Source organism: Dunckerocampus dactyliophorus, chromosome 13, assembly GCF_027744805.1.
Source record: "Dunckerocampus dactyliophorus isolate RoL2022-P2 chromosome 13, RoL_Ddac_1.1, whole genome shotgun sequence".
Taxonomy (NCBI): domain Eukaryota; kingdom Metazoa; phylum Chordata; class Actinopteri; order Syngnathiformes; family Syngnathidae; genus Dunckerocampus; species Dunckerocampus dactyliophorus.
The window spans coordinates 10,386,883-10,410,689 of record NC_072831.1 but is presented as its reverse complement, the minus strand read 5'-3'; the positions used below and the strand labels follow the sequence as shown (position 1 = coordinate 10,410,689).

The 23,807-nt window shown below is 41.6% G+C and overlaps 1 protein-coding gene across 2 annotated transcripts; it reads right to left on the bottom strand.

Annotated features, from left to right (window-relative positions):
* Positions 1-516: 516 nt before the first annotated feature.
* Positions 517-22,855, bottom strand: atg2b (autophagy related 2B). 2 transcript variants are annotated; one of them, XM_054797092.1, is made up of 43 exons: positions 22,614-22,855; positions 21,685-22,089; positions 21,453-21,615; positions 21,205-21,357; positions 21,003-21,105; positions 20,453-20,615; positions 20,201-20,380; positions 17,741-17,837; positions 17,493-17,657; positions 15,821-15,972; positions 15,262-15,355; positions 14,838-15,081; positions 13,540-13,702; positions 13,348-13,440; positions 13,076-13,264; positions 10,907-11,180; positions 10,715-10,823; positions 10,429-10,630; positions 10,117-10,259; positions 9,797-9,954; positions 9,533-9,708; positions 9,305-9,455; positions 9,014-9,216; positions 8,810-8,890; positions 8,622-8,728; positions 8,450-8,542; positions 8,305-8,375; positions 8,144-8,220; positions 7,892-8,062; positions 5,743-5,875; positions 5,470-5,669; positions 5,015-5,244; positions 4,818-4,935; positions 4,352-4,543; positions 4,171-4,272; positions 3,992-4,070; positions 3,709-3,916; positions 3,549-3,618; positions 3,337-3,419; positions 2,877-2,998; positions 2,477-2,631; positions 2,239-2,388; positions 517-1,774 (listed from the first exon to the last, which is right to left on the bottom strand). In XM_054797092.1, exons 2-43 carry the CDS (start codon positions 21,844-21,846, stop codon positions 1,544-1,546), a joined length of 6,210 nt encoding a protein of 2,069 aa, XP_054653067.1. In that variant the 5' UTR covers positions 21,847-22,089; positions 22,614-22,855; the 3' UTR covers positions 517-1,543. The 2 variants fall into 2 exon arrangements, with proteins under 2 accessions (XP_054653067.1, XP_054653068.1); XM_054797093.1 differs by having other exon boundaries at positions 21,685-22,855.
* Between the last annotated feature and the right edge of the window lie 952 nt (positions 22,856-23,807).

Below are 23,807 nucleotides of genomic sequence, written 5' to 3'. Positions count from 1 at the left end.
ATTTCGTGTACCATTTTTAGGTATATGACGAAATTGTTTTAAACATGTCATAAAAAATATTACTGCTTACTGCAGTCAGCTCCAGTTGAAACTATTTTTGGCGTATCGATCCCAACATCGATAGTGTCAATACCAAGAGCAATACCAGTATGGGATCGTAACTAGCCTGATGAGATCGTTATATTGGTATACTTATGTTTTGCTAGATTATATAGCAATATGTAAATATAACACAAGCTATATAACATAGCTCACAAACTCAGGACTAACAAGTCCTTGCAAACTGAGGGGTAAAAAGCCAAAGGATTTGAATGAGCCAATATTTTTGGCTTTTATTTTGCATTGTTTTCACAATCAACTCTATAGAATAAGGGAATGAGGAGGTATTTAGTGGATCGTCATTGTTTTACTGTTAAATTGTTCACAAGTTTGTCTAAAGTTCTACAGGGGCTGTATTGACTTGGTATTGGATCTATAGCAAAATTTACCGTACTGTATAACTCACCTCTAGTGGAAACGTCTATTGCTATGACAACGCTATCAAGTTCAGATTCAACAGGTTAAAGATGTGTGTCAGAGCTGTAGAGTAAAGCATGCTATCTATTACACTCTAACACCACAATCCCCAGTGACCTTTAGGACTTTTTCATTATCAGTCATGCTTTTAATACAAATTCAAGAATGAACTGTACATTTACAGAAATTATTTCCAAATAAACCAGAAGTAAAATGAGTGCAGCACAACATGTTGCAAATAAAATCAACATTCATAGAACTAAAACATATACACGCTGTATCTTAAGACTTTAAGACAGTTCAGTAGATCCCAAAATAACGTGGATGGAACAATTGATAAAAATGAATTTTATGAAAGCAGCTACGTGTGGAAACTTGATAACAATTTTGACGGCTGGACATCCAACCATGAAAAAAAAAAAAAACAGCTGTCCCTCATATAATTTATTTGGGAAAGCCAGTAACCCTTCAAGTTCCTCAAAAGTGCTGTAACTCCACATTTGACAAAAATGTTACAAATTAAGGTATTTACAATAAATACCAAAGTCCACATACAGTACATGTACTAATCCAGGCTCCCCAGTTTGATATTACTACTGGCACAGACTAGGATGAGAGAACGTAACACATTGTAAACATTCATTAATTCATTTTTCTGTGCCGCTTAATCCTCGCGGGGCTATGCTGGAGCCTATCCCAGCTGACTTTGGGCGGGAGGCAGGGTACACCCTGGACTGGTCGCCAGCCAATTACAGGGCACATACAACCTTTCACAATCACATTCATACCAATGGACAATTTAGAGTCACCAATTAAACATCTGACATGTTAATGATTATACACTGTTATGTTTGTCTGTTGTGTAGAAGTCAACAAAATCCTTCATTCCTAGTTCATTCATCCCTTTCATTAAACAGAGTTGGACAATGTTGATAACCGTGAAGGCACTGTGAGGGAAGAGGTGAACTCAAACTGCCATGAGATGAATGTTATTTACACAAGGAAAATTATTTGCCACGCCCCTCAGTTACTCCTCTCCTTGCCTCCACTTTTGGGACTCCTCCTGGCGGGCATCTGGGTGAATCTGGTTCCTCATGCCACCCAAGACGTTGGAAGTGGCTTCCGTGGCCATAATGAGTGGTTTGACCACTGCAGGTGGCAGCTGACGCAGAACCCCACCCACCGCTCCGGTCATACCGCGTTGTTCATGTTCCCGGGTGGCCGTGTCATAGATGGTCAGCGCCGTGTCTGTTATCCCCTGGAGAGGAGCACAAGAAGCATTCAGCAAAAAGGTCCCACATTATGCAAAATTTACTTTTTAATGATGTTCAACAGTAAAAAGTGTCCCAAGAGCCTGTTTATGAGCCCTAAGTTTATCATCTCTCTAACTTGTTTGCTCCATTTTTGAGGGAAGAGGCTTTCAAACCGTCACTTTATGAACATGTAAAAAGTGGATTAAATAAAGTGGATAAAAAAAGCACTTAGAGCCATACACAGTCAGAGACAGGCGTGGACAACCACAGCTCACTTGCATTAAAGCTACAGACACACGGAAAGGTGCGTTCCCAGGTGGGCTTACTGAGAGCAGTTTTAAACTGTGTAAATTCAATTCATCAAGGCTAAATTTGGGAAAAACTTTGAATACATGATTGTGTGACCGCCGAGACGTGTTGAGAAATTGTATAAAATGTGAATTTTACTAGTGTTGCTTCAGTTGTGTACCTCTTTCACGACTGTATAGGCTTTGGCTACACCTTCTCTCAGGTCAACAGGCTGATGAGCCAGTCCATAGTGGGAGAACCGTTTTATCCTTTTGTTGTCTCTCTCATTTGCCACCGGAGACACCATGTCATAGGCCGTCTCTGCTGCTGCCTAAAATAAATGACACAAAGCAACATCGTCATAAAAAGCAGAGGCATCTAAATGTATTTTTCAGGTAGTGGGAGAAATGCCAGTTTACCTGGATGGTCCGCACCATCCTGTTGGTAAGCTCCAGTGCAGCCATCGCTGTGGAAGTTCCAAAAGAGGCGGTGCCGCGCTGAAACCCACGCACGATGCGACCATCCTTCCTGTACTGCTCAATTGGGAGCCACACCAAGTCTCGAAATCCCTGAACTGAACAAAACATTTACGGCTTGGGCTGCATATATACAATCAAACTGATCTTGTGCTCTATGGTATATTATGAACCTCTGACAGAGAGAAAATCTACTTATTTTACAACGTATATATAAAGAGCTTAGCACTGCAGGTGATAATATAATGATCTTTCACAAAAACATTAAGGACAACAGCTTTAATTCATTGCAACTATCATATATACTTGACATGTATCCATATAAGTAGAAGGCTGTATTTACCCAGCTGGACCAGCGAGTGAATGGGCCCCACACCGCCCAGTAGGCCTGGAAGCTGGTTTTTCTTTATGTCAGCCAGCCATTCATTGACTGCATAGGAAAAGAGCTTATCCACGCCCAATAAACTGCAAGACAGAGACATTTCAAACTAAAACAAATATGAATAAAATAAACACACACAATAATTGGAGGTTTTAAATTGTAGGTGTGAATGTGACTGATTTTTTATCTATACTGTACTATCATCATCTAACATGCATGTTTTTGAACTGTGGGAGGAAACCGGAGAGCCCAGAGAAAACCCAAGCAAGCACAAGGGAGAAATGCAAACTCCACACAGTGAGGTCCAAGTCAGGAGTCCAGCACGGAATCACCTACCTGCACTGCAGATGTGCTAACCACTTATTCCACCAAGTCGCCTACAAAACTACATATTACTTTAAAAAAATAAATAAGAATTTACCCTTGTCTGTAGCACAACTGTCTCAGTTTGAGCTCTGAACAATTCAGTTGTGTCAACCCGATAATGATCCCTGAAAATGTTCCCTGGGGAGATAAAACAAATGATAAAAGTTGTTTCTCGTGTGGATTAACAATAAAAGAAATGATAAAAGTTGTTTCTAGTGTGAATTAACAATGAATAGAATGTTCTCAAAGCCCAGTGAGAGTCAGTACCTGTTCGAGGGAGACGTGTTTCCCATGATAATCCAAGCGAATGGGAACCTCAGAAGTGAATCTGAACTCCCTATGGAGAAAAGATGAGTCAATTTCGGAGGCTACTGGAATCCCTATAAACAGCTTTGATGTTTATTTTATTTGGTCATCTGACAGCAACCTAAAGAATATGGGCTGGTCTGAAAAGGAAGTTGCGGAGGCGTCACTGTCACTGGCCTCCTCCTGGCCGTACGTGGAAAACCCATTGTGGCTCATGCGTCTCTGAGCAGGCACCGAGATGATGGGTCCTGGGTCCTGGCTGATTCCAGCATGCTTGGAAAAGCTGCATGAGATCTCTGGGGCAGATGATTTCTTCATGGACATAGTTACTGCAGCAGAATGAAATACTCCAGTCATGTTTTATTTCATGCCCAATGATGTTCAAGTCATTTTAATAAATTTACCATCTTGAGTAGGGGGAGAGAAAAACTCAACTTCTGTGGAAAGACTAGTGAAGAAGTCTTTCAGGAAGAAGAGGGCATCCTTAAAATAAATAAAAACATGTTGGAAATGTTGCTGACTCTGCTGTATTCTATTTGTCTTTGTTTTTGTTTTGTTTTAATTGATCGGATAAATATTTTACCTGATCAATATTGAGGCGGAGAGGCATCAGGGAAACACGCAAGCAGCACTCCTGTGGAGCCTGGCCAGACTCCGGACACATGTGCAGCGCTTTTATTGTCAACTGAGCAAAAGCAAACAGGAAATTACAGTACATCACGCTGATACTTAACAGGTAAGTACACTGGTGTTGCTTTCCTTACCATATTAGAATGAGCCTTGCGAGGCATTTCCTTGCTAGAGTACAAATAGAGGAACTTGTTCATCTGGGAGCTAGCCAGTCTGTCTCTGATCTCCAAGTCCTGCACAACAAACACCTGTCGGGACACTGGCTGGTCTCCTGGTGAGCCGGAGGCCATCTGATCTTGTGGGTACACCTCATGCTGAAATCTTACCTGATCAGGTGAAAAACAAGGTGGTCAATGATGGAAAAAAATCATTACACGTTTGAATACCACAACAGTATGTACACTGGACTCCTATCAAAAAGCTTGTCTTCACAAACATATATTCTCTGTGTTAGAGAGGTTTTAATTTTCAGTGCATATTATTTTGGGTATTGCTTGTCAGTAGTGCTGCATTGCACCATACTGAGGATACTGTAATATACTGTTAAGTCTGCAGCTTAAAGGAAAAAAAATGATCCAATATATAATTTTAAAAAATCACTTTGCTGAGTTGGATCTCCATCAGGACATCAGGGTTCCTTCCTTTTCCACCTCCTATGCATCCTGACACTCTAGCTTGTCGTACTGGAGTTTGGGAGGGGGAGCTGTGTGGAGTAGAACTGCATCGCAAAGACAGAAAGAAAAAAAAATCAATTTCATTTTTCCATTCAGATTTCACAATGCAGTTAAAAAGCTCACCCTCGGCTCCTGGCTGGAGATGCTGTGAATGTCACACCTCCAAAATCTTTGCCACCATAAAGGTGCCAAACAACAGAAATCTCCTTGATGAGGTATCGCACCTCAGGGACGGGGAAATTCAAGGCTCCACGACTGGAGTCACTCCTGTCCAGAGGCTGACTGAAGTGATCGTATCTGATTTGCACTGCCTCAGAGGTGAGAAGCTTTACTACTGGCTCCTGATTGACGTCCTGAAAGGCAATTTTGGTTGTAAAGTAGTACAGCTTGGGACAAAATCTTTGGGCTAGTTTGTGGATCACCATGTATCCCATTCATTGTCCTCAATAGTTTATATTTACTGTACTGTATCTAAACACATATGACAAAATGTGAAAACGTTCCAAATAAAACTGTGACATGAAAACTGTGGCAAATGATCAACTATGAAACCAGTGTGTCTGTTATTGTATTCGGACCTCCGCTCTCGAGCCGGGCGTCTCCAAAATACAGAAGTCGTCTGTCTCCTGTGCCAGGTTTGGGACAGGCGTGATGAGAGGAGAGTGGAGTATGGGATAAGTGGGGCTCGAATCATGGTTTGCATTCCCACTCTCATCTGGGAACAGGAACAAGTCGGAGCAAGGAGGGTCATGATCATGATTCCTCTCCTCGTGTGCACCTGATCATGCAAGAGTGAAATAGATATTTATGAAGCTTTCAAGAAATTAAATGACTGCAAATCAAATGCTTACCATTCTGTTGTAGTCCTGGTGTATGCTGGCCATCAGTCTCCTCCATCGCTTCGCTCATCAAATCCTGCAACATCTGCTGCTCAGTCTCGGCCAGCAGCGGAGTTTGAGCAACAGGTCGACCAGGAAACTCTGCCTGTACAAACAAACTTGAACTAAGTACACTTTATAAGCAAAATAATTTGGCTGCATGACCACTGCACCTACAAGTAATAAAAATGAAAGCAAATATACTTGGTCAGCCTTTTGCATTGACAACGGCGTCCACTCTTCTGGTAAGACTCACTGAGCTGAGATGACCTTACCATCTCTAATGCCGAACGTGTTTGGTGGGTTCTTCCACACCAAGCCTTTATAGACCTCGCTTTGCACTGGAACAGAAAGGCCTTCCCCAAACTGTTCCCACATACATAGCATGTAGTTGTCCAAAAAGACTTGGTTATAATCAAGGGAAATTAAAGATCTACTCCAGCTCCAGATTGAGTAAGAACAGTGTCTGGACACTTTTGTCTGTACACATTGCGGTTCGAATTTTGCGGCTTCACTCTCAAAAATCATGCTGTTTTGTGGTTGAATACGGCATTTTCTTTTTTTTAATGCATATTTAAGCAAATTGTACATATTTTTTTGCCTAAATTAAGGATTTTCAAGCATAAAAATGACTAAATGAACTAGAATACAAATATAAGAATCAGAAGACACAATCAAAAGACGTGACAATCTAGTACTCTGTACTGGTCACTGGGTAGCAGTAATGCTACTGTAATGTACAGTGAGGCGCACAAGCACCAGACTTGATTAATGGAAGAACAGGCTTTTATGGCAGGTTTGAATCATCTCACAACTAGTAATAAAAGACGGCCTACTCTTGTAACCCTAACTCTCTTAGTGTAAGGAACCAATAAGAGGAGGGCGTTGGCACACCAATTCCACCGACTGTTACTGTATTTAAGGCCTAGGCTACCAGCACTTGTTAGTTCGCTGACGAAGCTCTTCGGATGAGGAGCGAAACGTCCGACACCTTCTTCACAGAAGTACAGATGACGTCTCAAGAAGCCTTTCCCTCTTGTAACCGTAACACACACCAAGCTAAAACTCTACACTGAACCCCTAACGTCACTTCCTGTCCGGACCGCCACTCCATTCCCCTAGGGAACACGTTTATAGCAACACACACGAGCACAAGTCTTTTTTTAAATGGCTTATTTTCTGTTATTATGTCTACTACATTGGGTAATACAAGTGCAAAGATGACTATAGCAGTGTTACTTCATGTCTAGAGGGCTCTGATAATGTTAAAAACTGTATTTACAAGGTCGTAAACAGATTTTCTATGATCAAAGTTAGAAACAGTTGTCTAAGTTATAAAATATTCCATTTAGAAATAAGGACTCTTACTTCGCAAAAATTTACTTATCACGGTTGGGTCTGGAACCAATTAACCACGGGCAACTAGGGATAACCGTATATAGGGATGCATGATCCATATTTTTTCACTTCTGATCCGACCTTGATACCTGAATTTCAGTAACTGCTGATACCAATACTATTCCGATACCACAGTTCTATTTGCCTCAATATTATTAATGAAGTGTCTACAGACACTATAAGAATGATGAAGAGGTGGTCAATCAGGAATCCCTTTATTGAACAAAACAAGTTACTGTCCGTTGCAACCACGAGTTTGAGAAAATGTACAGTAGATAGAAGAATTTCAGCAAACATAGATGTTCCGACAAATGCAGCGCCATGCACACACACGCAAAGTGCTGACGCGTTCAAGGCTTCACAGACAATTGGACAACACAGAACTCTTAACATCGCACATAACCTACAGTTCCCTATGATCACAATCAATGCTTTTATATGGTAATGGTTTATTTTTTTTTTTAACATTCATACAAGTTAGGAATAAATGTGAGGTTGTAATAAACTCGCCTCTACAGGCAGGTACGATATTGTAGTGACCTGGAAGTTTTGTGTATTGTTAAGAGTTTGTGATGTCCAACCATTTTGTATGGCTGTGAACGTGTCAGGCTTGTGTGTGCGCGTGCGTATGTGGCGCGAGTGACGACTGCAGTGCATGTGTGGGGACAGCTATGTTCGCTGATACACTTTTGGCTACGTTTGCTGCCAACAACAAGCTGCTCACCTTGGTTCTTTGTGTGGAGCTGCTCTGCTTGGCCTCTGACTCTGCAGGAGGAAGCAAATCCCCATAGCTGGCTATGTACTGGATGAGGTTCATGAGTGCAGCGCAGGAGTCTGCGCATGTTCTGATGTGGATGACATCACTGGAACATCGAAGCTCAAATCTTGGTTCAGTCTATCACCAAAAATACATTGAGAAAGTGTGTGAAATATTAAATCCTTGTTGACAAAACTAAGTTAGGATTCATACTCTTACCAACTTTCCATCCACGCCAGGTTTGACAGCTATGATCCTCAGCTCTAGAGTTCCCATGTCCACTACTTGAACATAGTCTGTGAAAAAAAACATGAGGGAAAACGCTGATAGAAAAGCTCATTGAACATTTCAAACAGTCAGTTCATCAAAAGTTGACTTACCACGTGCTAAATTGACAGAGACGGCGTTACACTTGTCTGAGAGGAACAAAGCAGCTTCATCCAAAATGATCCTGGAACAAAGTCAGTGAGTTAAGTCCTCAGTGGAAACACAACCTCCAAAGTTCCTCTAAGTCAAAAGTCATACCTGAGTGTTGAGGAGGAGTGGTCTAATGAAACACTGCTAGAGATGCTGAATGTTTCCACAATAAGCAGTGCTCTGAGAGGTAAATAAAGAGGTCTGTCCAACAATAAACAGATGCAGCATGAGAATACATGCACAAAGCACCAAATATTTATCAGTCTATGGTCTACTTCACCTGTAGTCAAGAGAGCAGCTCCATAAATGTAGATGTAGGGTGCTGACAGAAGTGGGAGGAGCGTAACCCAACACAGGCTCATCGGAAACATTCAAAAAGTCAACGATCTGTAGCAAATAGATTGCTGATTGGTTTCCATGTCTCCATTATGTGAGCTCTAATTAATTTCAATGTGAGAGTAGAGCTACCTGATCATACCAGCCTAGGTTCGGAGGGACCACTCTGTGTTGGACCGTTGCTCCTTTCACTCCAACAGCAACCAAGAATTCCTGCATACAAAAAGGACATAAACACACATAATTAGCTGGTAACAAAACACAAAGTGTGTACTTGAAACGTCATCCCTCTGGTAACCAGTGTGCCTTTGAACTGTCAGCAATGCAACGGCCTACCTTAACACTGCGCTCTGTATTCTGTGACGAGATCTTGACAGCAACAGAAACCATACTGTGGGCCTCCAAACCAATACCCTCGGAGGGAGTGGAGGATCTCTCAGGAGCTACCTCGGATTGGTAGATGGTTGGTTCCAGCCAATGTGGGTGTGACCTGCATGGCAACTTGATGTCTGAGGTGGATGGGCTTCCCTCGACAAGACCTGTATACATTAAATAGAGTAACACTTCACACATCAACATTTCGGTCACCTCAATAACTTACAAACACCATGACAGTGCAGGTGTTACCTTGGTGATACATGGAGCTATTAGTGGTGTGGAAGCAGATGTAGTGCTGGTCTTTAAAGCCCTCATGCTGCATAACACTGAACAGCACTGCGTTTTTCACCTCTACCCAGAATTCGCCATGTTTGTTTTTCAATAGTGTTTTATCTTCCTTCTAGAAACAAAGATACAAACTTATATGACCTAATATGCAAGGAAAGTGAGGCATAATGCAAAAGGCCATCAGTGTACCTTTGCATTAGTTTGAAGAGCTACTAGGCCATGATTGACACTGACGATGACAGAGAAGAGGCTCTGGGAGCTCTTGTTCTGAGCTTTGGGCTTTTTCTTTTTGTGAGACCTGAAGCCTCGGTCAGAAGAAGGAGAGTAGTAGTGCGTGTTCTCTTCTTCCGAACCACTTGTATCATCTGAGAGAGCAACAGAAAACATGTCACTCAGTATTCAAGAACAGGCCACTTTTGTGTGGAGCATATTCATGAGTTTTAGCCATCTCACCCTCAGGTCCTGTAGAGCGGAACTGGCTGAAGCTGTCTTTAGTGTAAGTGTTGATTAGCTGACTGGCCACAGACAGTCCAACACCATATGGCATGCTTTCCACAGTCTCCACAGGCGAAGGAGCAGTGGGCTCCCACAGTAGTAGATCATTGTTTATTCTGCAATACAGAGAATATACAAATGCGTATGCATTTGAGAGTACAGTATGGTCACAACACATGGGAAGCAAAAGGTGATTAAATCCTCAACAGACCATCAAATGACTATTTCCTTGTATCATGACATCGTTGTGTGGAATGTAATTTTGCATTGAAAATTACCTGTTGTGTAGTTTTTCATAAAATGTTTTGCTGGGTAGAGCCAATTGCACATTGGGGAAACACAGTTCAAGGACAAAACGGGAATTGTTTGTGGTTTTCTCTTGGAATTCTGTCATCTCAGCAACATCACCAGGTATGACCATCTGAAATTAAAACAATTCAAAACATGGTTCATTGTCTTCCTGAGCAGGCAAAGTGGTAGCCATGTTCCTTTTCTAATAAGGATGCATACACTTGGCGTAATGACTTTCATTGTAACTCTTACAACCTAAAAATACGAGACAATATGCTTGTTTTTAGCATGTGCCCCACCTCTTCATTCTCATACATAACCCTTCGGGAAGAAAAGGGCGATGGTTCTGGTTTTCCAAAGTCACACACATCCTTTAGTGAGTGAGCAGCTCCCTCCTCTTCTTCCTCCTCAAGTGAATGGTCCTCAGCCCCTTCGTCATCCTCGGTCGTCACGCGCTCAAGGATCGAGTGGACCGCAGTGGGGTTCATTTGTAACACAACACTATCGAGAGATGGGTGCAGTCAGTGGGACATGGCCAGGAACAAACAGATCAGGTCTGATTGGGGTATGAAGGTAAAAACCTACCGCGGCCAATCAAATTTCGCACTCTCAGATGTTGTCATGTCACCATCCATGGTGTGAGAAACTCTGAGGAAGCGGGTAGGTGCTTGATTCGGCTCCTCTTGGAACCTGCCTGTGGAAAGGAAATGAGGAAAAAAAACATTTGATTAGAGAACATTCACATGACAGAGGGGAAGATGTCCTTTGACCACTTACCAATAAGCTCCCTGAAGGTGAGCTCCATCTTGGTTTGATCCGGAGTGCTGCCACCCCTGAATTCTGTTTTGACTTCCAGGTCTTCCAGCTCCAGGTGCAGTACCTCTTTCTGCAAAGACTTTTTGAACCAAGGACCCCTTTCCTGATCGGAGCGCAGATCAGGAATGGGAAAGCGAACAGCAAGTCCCAGTACAGGGGCATTAACGGTGAGTGACACATGACAGTTAGATGGGGTGTGGCTGTCATCGAGAAAAACCTCTGCAAAGGCCTTGTGCTGCAAAAAAATATGACAATCATCATGACACAAGGGTAGTCATCAATCATTGATTCACCATCACGTGGTGATTAGTTAATTATGAGAAGTACAACAACGGGCCACAACATTACTACTTGCACAACCAAATGGGATCTAATGTAAGATCTGCATTTAAAAATGTCTTTACAAAGATAAAAAAAAGCCCAGTGAAAACGGAAAATGTCAAAGGTGAAACTGGTCTTCTCACAACTCCAGTCATATTTGTCTGGCCATAATATTGCTAACAAATTTCAATCAGGCTTTAGAACCTGTCACAGCATAGAATCCACGTTATTAAAAGTACACAACGACAGACTCACAGCCCTTGACGCTAAAAACTCAGTTGTGCTGGTGCTTTGAGACCTTACAGCTGCTTTTGGTACTGTGGACCACTCAGTCCTCATCTCCCGCTTAGAACACTGTGTTGGCCTATGTGGCTCTGTGCTTAAATGGTTCATGTCATAAGAGGACTTTTTCAGTAATGATCAATGACTTTTCCTCTACAACCGCTCCACTCTCCTCTGTCGTGCCCCAGGGTTCCATCCTTGGGCCTACCTTATTTTCACTATACATGCGACCATTAGGACCAATTATCTCCAGACACATCCATTTTCATTTTATGCCAATGATGTACAGCTCTACCTACCAGTAATGCTCAGTGACAAGAACGCACTAGATCCCCTCCATAGCTGCTGACATGACATCAAACAATGGCTGTCTCAGAATTTCCTTCATTTAAACGACGGAAAAAAGGAGCACATTGTTTTTACCTCTGATCGCCGCACAGTGAACCCAGTTATAAAACTCCTACCACTCTTTTTTTGCTCCTACAATTAAAAACCTTGGTGTGTTTTTTGACAACAGTCTAAGGTTTGATAAGCATATTAGTTCTGTGGTCAGAGTAAGTTTCTTCCACCTCAGGCTCCTGGCAAAGGTAAAGCCCTTTTTATCAAGTACAGATCTTTCATCAGCTTGAGGCTTGATTATTGTAATGCCCTCTACACTGGAGTAAATTAGTCCCTCCTCCGCAGGCTCCAGTTGGTACAAAACGCAGCTGCTCGCCTCCTTCCTAATGCTCCAATACGCCCATATCACTCCAGTTCTCCGTTCTCTCAATTGGCTCCCGGTACAGTATAGAATCAATTTTAAAGTCCTTTTATTTGTGTTCAGGGCCATTAATGGCCTTGCTCCAGCATACTTGGCTGAGCTTTTAACTGTCCGTCACCACTGCAGGGCCTTGTGCTGTTCTCAACACACAACATTAGAAGTCCCAAGGATGAAATGGAAAAAAAAATTGGTGGATCGCGCTTTTGCTGCGTTTGCCCCCACACTTTGGAACTCCCTTCCACCTGCGCTACGATCTATTAGAGAGTTATCAGTTGTTAAATCTCATTTAAAACCTCATTTATTCCGACTGGCTTTTGACACATGATTATATATATTTTAGTTGTGATTCTGTGCATGTAGTTTTAATTTTGTTTTAGTTGTTTGTAATCTTATTCAATCTTACCCCGTTCTTATTTGCTATAGCCGTTTTTACTCTTGTGAAGCATCTTGGGCACCATTGGGCTGTTGTAAGGTGCTATACAAACAAACTTTGATTTAAATTGATTGTGGTTGTAGCCCGTGATGGTTTAGAACTGCACTTATACTGCTTATTTAGCTAAAAGAGTCGAAGCACAGTATGCTAAGAATACAAGCATAATTATAAACATTGTTAATATCCTCTCAGACAGTGTCAATCAAAAATGAGCGCCACCATCTTTGTAAGTGCAGTTTTTTTTTCAAATAGATCTTGTAGCTCTTAAGTGGTCTTATGGGTATGTGAGAATTATTTTCATATAATAAAGTCTACTTTAGATTAAGTTTCTCACCAAGCTGACATGTTTACTGTAGGATGTGTACATATGTGAGGCCATCATCTCTGTGGTGGCCAGCTTCTGAGGCTGAAGTACAGAGTTGAGACGGTCCACAATGCTGATGTCGAGCTCGGCGCGTATGGGGCCCAGCTCCACCTGCATCTCAGCTTTTGTGGGGATGGTGCTGAGCCGCACCTGGCCGCCCTGCACAAATGCAAACTTCAATCTGAGTGAAAATGCAGGCTACTGCTTGTGGTGAGGGTTGCTTTTTTAAAAAATGATGTTACCTGGGGGCCTCTGCGCTCAGCCTGTTTGTAAAGCAGGTGAAAGCAGGTGCTAAGCGGCGTGTTGGCACTGGCTGCTCTGTCAAATGTCAGGAGCTGTGTTGTGACAGAGAAACGTGTGAGTACCATGCGAGTCAACCAAAAAACTGCGTGCAGAGCTGCAAAATGTGCCGAGCTCAGCGTTTCATCACTGACCTCAGTGTACTGAATGCCTCTCTGAAAGCCACCAATGACGCTCTCTGACGGGAACAGACACTCCAGCAACTCCATTTGGTCAATGGAGACATCAGTGCAAAACGTCCGCAGGCTGGATCCCTGACAGTGCTCATAGTTTATCTTCACACTCTGGCCCACAAATCTGCAAATATAGCAACAGCATGTCGAGAGATTTTAATGCTCCTATTAGGAACATGACCTTTGCTCAGCCATCAGCCAAAGTGCATTTAAGTACATTAGAGGTCAAACTTGGTTCCAGGACATTTTAGCATTCTCACAAGTCAAGTGTAAAAATAAGTTAACCAGCTGTAACACTTTAATATGGAGATGATTTGCTGTCACACAAGTGTGTTCAGTTAGCCACTGAAATGTTAAAATAACCCCTCAACCTCAACTCTGACAAGAGATGACACTAAGTATAGTCATGCTGGATAGTAGTAATTAATGGAACATTACAACTTTAAAGGACAGTTTGATTAAATCATTTAACTTTCAATGTATATTAATATTCTTCTCTTAACACCCCTTGTTGAGGTTGGTCCTTCAGTGTCACAATAGTCATAAAAAGCCAACGCAAAAGTAAAAAAAAAATTCGGAATATTGCCCATCATCCACCATCCTTATGTGTGTTCACAAGTCTCTCTCTTTTCTGGGCATTTTAAAGATATAAAACAGATAAAAAAGAGGCAGCTCATTACTGCATGTATTGGGACACAACTATTTTGAGCGTGGCGCTGACACGCTGCGGGCGAGTGTGTGGTGAAGCTAGTTGCTAGCTGGCTAGTAGCTAGCCGGTGTGGTGTGGCAAGGTATCAATACGCCAGTAAAGTAGTTCTTCAGCTTAACAACGTTAATAATAACAACAACACTGTCGCTGTAGCTTGGTTAATATGCACGTCACATTATATGGAAATGCAATGGAAATTTTTGGGAGTTTTTTACAGAAGGCTTTATAGGTGGAATAGGTGATTCCCTTTACGCGCATTTTTTAGCTGTGTCTTTTTTTAGCTGTTGTTATATCTTTACAACACACAGAAAAGAGAAAGACGTGCTCATGTCTCACATAAGGATTGTGGATGAAAAATACATTTTAAAAAGTGCAGTTAACCCTTTGATGCTTGCAAACAGAGCTCACATGTGAGGGCATGCATAATAATTTTCAGACCTCAGAAATGTTATGTGATGTGTGTTTTGTTGGTCAAAATTCTGAATTGTACCATTTCAGAGGTTCCACTGTACAACATAACAGGAAAGGAAATGGTAAAAAGAAGGTGCACCTGAGGTGGTCTTGAGGACAGGCCTGATTAAAGACTGGCCTAGACTGAAGGAATGTTGTGGGGGCAAGCTGGCTGGGGCCCACCATGCTGAAGAAATGTGCGGCTATAGGGCCCAGAAGACTGGGGGAATCATCTGGTGGTGGAAGTGGATCGATGTGGAGGACTGAGACAGCCAGACTACTAAGTGTCAGGCTCAACATCAACTCTGGCCTGGACTCATCCCCATGGGCTTTGGACGGATGTGCTGAAACCAAACAAGATCAGCGTGAGAAGGGACAATTTCATCGTGTCGAGATGAAACCATAAGCAACTAAAGACTAAGTGTTTTCACTGAGTCAAACAGTCTCCCACAGCAGACTAGAGAACATTTGAAAATCAGTATCTTTGTTATAAATGGAAATTTGCTGACCACACACACACTTACAAGTTTGTCGTAACAATGTTTGAGGGAGTTGAGAGTCACGTGACTGTTGCTTCTCTCTCTGTCGTGGTACGTCCATGTAATCGTCCCACAGAGCCTATGGCCACAACATGTACAGAACAAGATAACACAAGTCTATTAGTTTAAACAATAAACTATGAGTGTCCTAATTCTGTCCATGTAAGGCAGGGACACCAACGTGGTGCCCGTGGGCACCAGGTAGCCCCCCACGACCACATGAGGTGCCCGCAAGCCTGCTTTTCATTCAGGTTTTCAGTTCATAATGAAAGAACAGTAGAAAGAAATGCATTGTGAAATACAAAATGTGAGTTGTGGATAACAGCATTTTGTTCATGTTCTGGTAAAACAAGCATATTCGCTTTGTTTGGGTTTAAAATAAGCTCTGAAAATAAATGTTACAATAATGAGTAGCTCTTGGCCATTTTCATTTTGTAAAAGTAGCTCTGACAAGGAAAAACGTTGGTGACCCCTGATGTAAGGGATGACCCTGCACTTTAATTAGCTGAAGCTTTCTAATTGAGTGACATGTGTTAACACCTACAGTTGCGTTTCCTGATGGAGATTCTCCTGGGGATGCAGAGTAGTTGCTATTGAGCGACAAGTCCAAATCCACAGTTGGAGGTTCACCCAGTGGGGGGAGGGATGACAAACTGTGGGACATGTCCATGTCAGCCATGGAGAAGAAGACATCATCTACTCCATCCATAGGTTTGTTAAGAGAAGAAAAAAAGAACAATCTTTATTTACTACAATAAATTACACGCAGTGTCATTTTTATATGACATATACAGTACAGTGGAGGTTCTAACATCAAAAGACATTTAGGTTACATAAATCTCAATTCAACAAATTTTGGGGGCACAATCTGCATCTAAAGTTGCACAAACGCTGAGCAAGAATCAACAAATTTTATGCTGGGCGTGTGTTTTTTTTTTTAATAATCCAAATAAAATGGACCGCAGTCGAGGATGACATAACACAAAATGACAGCCTGTGCTGGAACCCCAGCATACAATACAATATCTCCATTCAGTGAGCACCAAGGATTAAACAAGTGTTTTGCTTTTTCTGATGCTTATTTTTTTTTTTTTTTAAATCCCTGTTTGTGATGAAAAGAAGAAATGTACACTGAAAATTGGACTGACCTGAATATAACACTGGACCTCTTTTTCAAGACTCGTTCATGGAAAAATATTTTCAAAGAAATCAAAAACACCCCCCCCCCCCCCCCCCCAATCGATAGTTGTTTGATGACACTTGCTTTTGTGATCATCATTACCTTCAAATTGGACAAATATTGTAACTCCTTCTCTGTTTGCTTTGCGTCACAACTGTATCTATCCAAGTCTCTAAAGCTCTTGCTTGGGGAGAAGCTGTTTGATGGCAGGCCGTATGGTAGATGAGTGGTTAGCATGTTGGCCACACAGTCAGGAGATCGGGAAGACCTGGGTTAGAATCTCCGCTTGTGTGGAGTTTGCTTGTTCTCCCCGTGCTTGGGTTTTCTCCGGGTACTCAGATTTCCTCCCAAAAACATGCATGTTAGGTTAATTGGCAACTCTAAATTGTCCATAGGTGACAATCATGAGTGTGTATAATTGTCTATTGGCTGGTGACCAGCCTTACACCTGAAGTCAGCTGGGATAGGCTGCAGCAGACCTCCGTAACCCTAATTAGGTTAAGTGGCATAGAAGATGTTGGTTTGCGTTAGTAAAACTCCAGAGCACGTGTCAAACTCGTGCCATGGAGGGCTGAGACGCTGCAGGTTTTCTCTCCAACCAGTTTCTTCAGCAGGTGATTTAATTGATGAGCTCCTTCCCTCAAACTGAAGGTGTTGATCATTAAAATCACCTGTTTTAGAGACTGGCTGGAAAGAAAACCTGCAGTGTCTCGGCCCTCCATGGCACGAGTTTGACACCCCTGCTCTAGAGCCCAAATATAAGACGTCTTTTTCAGACTTTCTTAGGGAAAAATATCTTATATTTGGGTTAATCCGTGATGTGACTCATTACATACACATTGTACACATTAGTTGTAGTTAACCTACTCTTACACTTGCATGATAGTTAAAATGTTACTTTGTAGCATAGCAACTGTCTGACCCCATGACAAATAATTTCCTATCTGAATAAATCGGAGCTCGGCCAGCATCCCATAACAGATGTGTTTTTTGACATTAGAAGTTCCACACTGAAAAAAAAAGGCTTTAGTTAAACCTCGACTGGACACAGTTCGGGTGGTCTGGCTCTCAAAGAAGTCAGCCTCTGCTCCTGTTCTAGCCGTGTCCTTCTTCAGACAGCGGTTTAGTTCCATATGGAGTCGGTACTCATCCTCTTGCTGCATGGGTCGACTCTTTTTGTCCTTGGCCCATTCTTGTGCACCTTCACGCAAAAGCAAAGAAAAGATCAGACCATGTATATTCCGTCATATCATGAATCAGTTTCATCAACAGCTGAGGACTCACCTTCACTGGAAAAAGCTCCAAACAAGTCCAGAAGCAGATGAACTTGGCGTGGGGACAGCAGAATAAGCAGTGTGTCAATGTGACCTGCAACATCCAACTGAGAGGCAAAGAAAGATTAGGAGTCATGTCATGTCTATAAATAGTGATCAAGGTTTCCGCTACATGTAATGGATCGTGGCGGAGTGCCACGGCTCAGTACCTCACACCTTGGAAATTATTTTTTACATTTTTTTACGTGAAAACAATGTTAAGTATTAGTGTATGTATGCTTTCTAGGAGTGCCCATTACGGCGATCACGAAGGTAGCGTGTCACCTGCATCATTATTGTCACTTCGTAGATGTCATATGACATTCGTCAGCTGACATTAAGCACCCTCCTGATTCGCTCCTGTGCCACGGCGGTGACATAAAAAAAAAAGGTGGAAAACAGATGTCGGCAGGCACACATGGATAATGCAACTTTCATCTTTATTATTCTGATTACGGATAAACTAACCCAGCGGTATAATGCCTATATCTATAACAAAAGTTATGCGTTCACTTGTAGCGGCTACTTATGTAAAAAAAAAAAAAAAAAAAAGTCAATTGTTTCATGGCTCCGCTTCGCGTCATCAACTCTACTGGTAGGCTGAAAAAGTGTGAGCACCCCTGTGCTATATAGATACATGTATAGCCTATTATTTACATCAGTGGTCACCAACCTTTTTGATCCCTGGTCTTGGCCGTGAACCTGCACAAGATCTACCCATATATGAATTTATATTTATTGTATATTTAATTTGATATTTATGTATTTTGTAGAGAGGTTTACTTTTATTTTGTACTCAGTAAAGTAAAAAGTGAACGCTTTGTCTTTAAATACAAAGGTTTGTGTTTTTTCTCATTGTGACTTTTGCTCTATTTTTAAAATTTATGCTGTTTTTTTAAATTTTAATTTGTTTCTGCAGTGATGCAATGACAAATGAGCTACGGGCTGCAGATGCCCCCCCCCCCGCCGCACTTTGGTCACCCATACTTTGTGGGTCGGACTTGTGGCGTGGGCTCTATGAGCAAATTACAAGTCTGCTTGTTGGGTCAGTGTCTTGGGCGAGCGGTGGTGTGGAGAGAGAGAGACTGGTCAATGCGTTACAATAGTCAGCCCTAACCATTTTTTTGGAGGTGCACGTCTATGAAGTTATACTTGTGCATTAATTTTGAGGTAGCAAAGGCAGATTTTGAGTCATACTGGCGTGCAACAACTACTGTTGTGTGCTCAAGCACATCGCTGCGCACTGTCACTCTCTCTCTCTCTCTCTCTCGCACGTGTCTCACTTGGCACGTCGAGGGGAGCCAGTGTACTAGTATCTCCGGACGGGTTTTGGGGAGTGGGCTTTTGGCTGGAGCTTGCGGCTTGTTGCCTGGAGGGCGGCGAGGCATAGAAGCGTGCTCAGTGTTCAAAAGGAGTGTCTGTTGGTCACTCTCAGGGAGGGGAGGACACTAATGTAATAACTTTTTTCCAACATTCTCGCAATTGATCGGCAAAGTCCCCAAGATCGACCAGTCGCTCGCGATCGCTGGGTTGGTGACCCCTGGTTTACATATTGACCGCAATTAATTTGAAATAAAATATCTATCAAATACCATGAAAATATTTCACTACACTTTATTTTGAAGAACATGCACCGGAATCACCTGTCTGCCATGTTGGCACTTGACAGATAAGGAGTGGAAAGGCCAAGAGAAAGGCATTTAAAATTAATTAATGCATTTGTTATTCAAGCCTGTGGAAACCACCCTAATGTTGACATTATTACCGACAGCACATTTAAATATATATATATATTTTTTATCTTGCCACAGCGACACAGCGGCGGCACAACATAGAGGCCTCCCATGCAGCCCACCACCACAGCTTCAAAAAAATCTTTGGGAAACCCTCTTTTTGCTTTCGGCTCCGGGTCCTCTGGTGAACAGCAGCAGCATTGCAGAGCCATTTTCTATGCTTTCTATGCTCTTCTCAAATGAAACGGTTTTCCCAAACAAATTGTATTATGGGAACACTTTAAAATGTTGCATTTTTTCATATAAAACTTGTATTGACACACGTTTCTATATTTCTGGAGGTCTAACGCTTGAGTGTTGCTGTGTGATGAGTTTAATGTTGTTTGTAAGATGAAACCGTGCGTCAGACTGTTATATTGTGTAATGGCCTGCTGCAATTTCCAATGAGTTGAAACGCTCGTCCTGAGTTTATTCATAGCTCAAGATTAGCTCCTGTCAAATAAAGAGCTGACTGGTCCTTACAGACTCTTGTGCGTGCCACAATATGCCACTTTATGACGTGGACACATGCGGCTTATATACCGGTGCGGCTTATACAAGAACAAATCGTTTTTTTCCCTCTAAATTTTGAGGGTGCGGCTTATACACCGGAATTTACGGTAATTGCCAAACATTTATAAAAGAGATAGCCGACTTACCTTTGCTCCAGGCATGGCTCGGTTGTTTTTGAGTGTAAGGGACAGCTCAATTTTACCACAGAGACTCCCTACTTGCACAGGTTGAAAGGGCGCGGTAGAGGCTAAAGTCTCTGTGAACTGCGGATGTGGCTCACAAATGATTTTGGGATTCCAGCTAGGCGAGAGTTTTGGCTCAGTCTCCTGTCAAACGAGAGTAGAGTTTTAGAATGGAAGCTACATACCACTTGTTCATGCTAATATTCAAAGTCAAACCGTTGGAGGGGGTGAAGATTTAAAACCAGCTCGAGACATGTCAGAGAATTCATCCCAAAATACGGTGATGCCCTCCATCTGTAGCCTTTTGTGTGCAAATGTGGTTGGCTGATGAACATTCACACTTGAGCTTTCCTCGCCCGTTTCATCAGAATAAAAAATCCTAGAAAAAAACAGTAAAAAAAAAAACAAAAAAAATGTCAAAAAACAAAGAACCCAGAAAAAAACTGGCTTTGAACCAGAGAGCCTCCATTACATTTACTGTATTACAAAGACTTCTGTCATCTTGCTTAAAGTAGCTTTGTAGCTTTTATAAGCCAGGCCCCCATATTTGGAAACTATAATTATTAATTAAAACATTTAAAGAAATAATTAAAATAAAATAAATATTACCATTACTTACAACACATTATAAATTAAGCAATAATAAGCAAAACTATTAAACAAAAAAGCTTATTTTATGTTTTAAATATAAATATGATATTTTACTTTTTTTTTTTTAAACAAAATTTCTGACTACCAAATCAACATTAAAATGGTCTCCATTCACCTGTTGATTCGAATCTCAAGAGCAATTCCAGTTTTGGAATTTTCTGGAATGTGTTCAACCCTCAGAACCGTATCCAAAAATGTCACTTTGACTCTTCTCAGAACTGTAAGAGACAACCAACAAAAATACATACAACACTACATTTGTGCACATAAGATGTCATACAAGTGTTTCTTAAGAGCAGGCGCCTAATGTACACAACCTGTTTCTATAGTTTCGGCAAACTTTTCCAGTCCTTCAAATGGTTGAAAGCTCTCTCCCATATCATCTGTGAGTTTCTGGCTCAGACACTCTTTGGCCAGTTGCATGCTGCTCGTCATGAAGCTGGACCAGTACATGGGCTCAGTGCCAGATGCTGAAAAAAAACAGCCAGAGGTGACACTTGGTAAAATCAATGCACAACAAAATAAGATGTTTTTCTCACCCTTAAGTCATCTAAGACCGTCTTACCTTTTCTTGGCCTTGGTCTAAACACCATCTCCAAACCTTTGACCTCGAGGGCACAGTTTTCCTGCAGCAAGGCTGCCCAGGGGACGGTTAGCGAAATAGTCTGAATGAATCCCACTATGATTTCAAAGGGAGCATCTGCCGTCTCTAGGAGCTCATTTAGAGACTGACAAGAGATAAAAGTTGACTCTGATGCTAGTCAGTATTACATGCTACACAAATTAAATGAACATACCCATTTATCCAGAGGCACTTGTGCCAGTGATCCCGTGCCTTGATAGAGATCTAAACTGAGCTGATCCAAACTCAGTTTTTCCTGCAGAAAGTTGCCAAGGTACCGATGCAGGAGATACCTACATGCCCGCTTCTTAATGGAGTCCGAAAATGGCCAAGGCATCTTGAATCAAGTGTGTGTAGTGCAAAGACGAGGAAAGGTTTTTGTTTTAAGCTCTTTGCCAAATGTGGTTGCTTGTCAAACGGTTATGAAATAAACACTGTTATTTCATCCTGTTGACTGCAAGAAGGCAAAAAAGATGAACTCAGACATCCTTCGCATCCCACAATGAGGGACTCTTTGGCGGATGTGTTGATACTCAGAGATCTGAGAAGACAGTGGTCTGACTCCAGTTTACTACTGCACCTACACAAAATAAACACATGTAGTGCTTGACACACGCTGTCTACATCACAGACGTACAGTACTGGTGTTACGACACTTAACTGAAAAGAGTATCATCTTACAGCATTCTGCGCTATAAATCTGTCAAGCACAATTGTGTTATTCTTCTAATGTCCCACTTTACATTATGGCTAAGGGATAAACCCACTTACGAAATAGCTTTTAACATGGCAACAAGCTCCGAGTCATTAGCTGCGTGGCAGAGCTGTCACGGCAGGAGATGCACTTAATTGCAAGGGGTGACAAAAGGTATGTCATTTGTTAGCTGGCCGGCTAGCGAGTATACGGGTCGCAAGCTAGCCAGCCCCAATATAAAGCGCATGAATCCAGTGAGTCAATATAAGCTAAGGTTTACCTGCATTCTAGTTAGTTCCCTAAAATACAATACAGGTCCAATTATTATCTCGACAGCGTCACTAAGTCAAGCATATGAACAAAGAGAGTGAACATACAGGTGAATAAATGGACATGGGCTGTTGAATTACCTTGAGAATGTGTTGTTTACAAACACTCTCATGACTCCGCACGAACTGAGCCTTCAAACTCCTCCGGATGGTCGACGATGGGTAGGTTGGAGCAGCAGAATCCATGTTCATTGAACATAATATTGTATTCGTCTACTCGTCCTTCAATCTAAGGATAAGCCAATCAGATCGCGGTTTTCAACATATCCGTCAGCTCTCGTTCAGTTGAAACCAAATGGTTGAAATCAAGGAGTCTAGAGTTAGCATAGAGTACCGATTCATCAACCACTTCCGTATTTATGGCCTGCTCGGGTTTGGCCGCCATGGTGGTGAGCAGAATCCAGAAACATTGCACTGCAAACATGTCCTCGGCACACTGCTCAGTCATTAATTGCTCTAATAGACGGTCCAAAAGACCAGATTTGTCATTTTTCAAGTTCCTCACAAACAAAACCAGGTATGTGTCATAAAAATGTTATAGATGTATAACACTGGTTGTTGTAAATAAACAGGACATTGGACAATTAAGGCTTAAAGTGTATATTGTGTGGGATTCCCACACATTATAGCTTTAAGATAATATGTTTTTTCTGGGTGATTAGTTGAATTCATGACAAGTCAGTGATGATGATGATGATTTAGATTATAGTCTATCAAAGGTATTAACAATGCCATTACTGAAATAAATGTTGCATTGTGTAAATACTTCCAGTTTAATATCTGTATAATATAAGTACTTTTACATCACATTTCTGTTGTTCCTTATGGACATGAAATAATAACCAAATTTCTTTTAATCAACTGACTGGAATGATAATTAACGGATTAGCGGAATGGTAATGAACTATGCCATGTGTGGTCCTACCCTCATGTTCACCTTATTTTGTAATATTGTTTAATTATATACATACTGAATAATATATAATAATAAACTGTGCATATGACAATAAAACTCTTGAATCTTGAATATATATATATATATATATATATATATATATATATATATATATATATATATATATATATATATATATATATATATATATATATAAAGTCATTGTGCTCAGTAAATAACATTCACCCATTTTATCAAAGTCTACGCACTGTGTATAACTTTATTTTATACTCCCCGCCCACCTCTCTTGCTCACCATCATGGCGGACTTCCGCCACCATAGCGTACTACACTCTGTTCCAGTAATTTGCGCTCCATTCG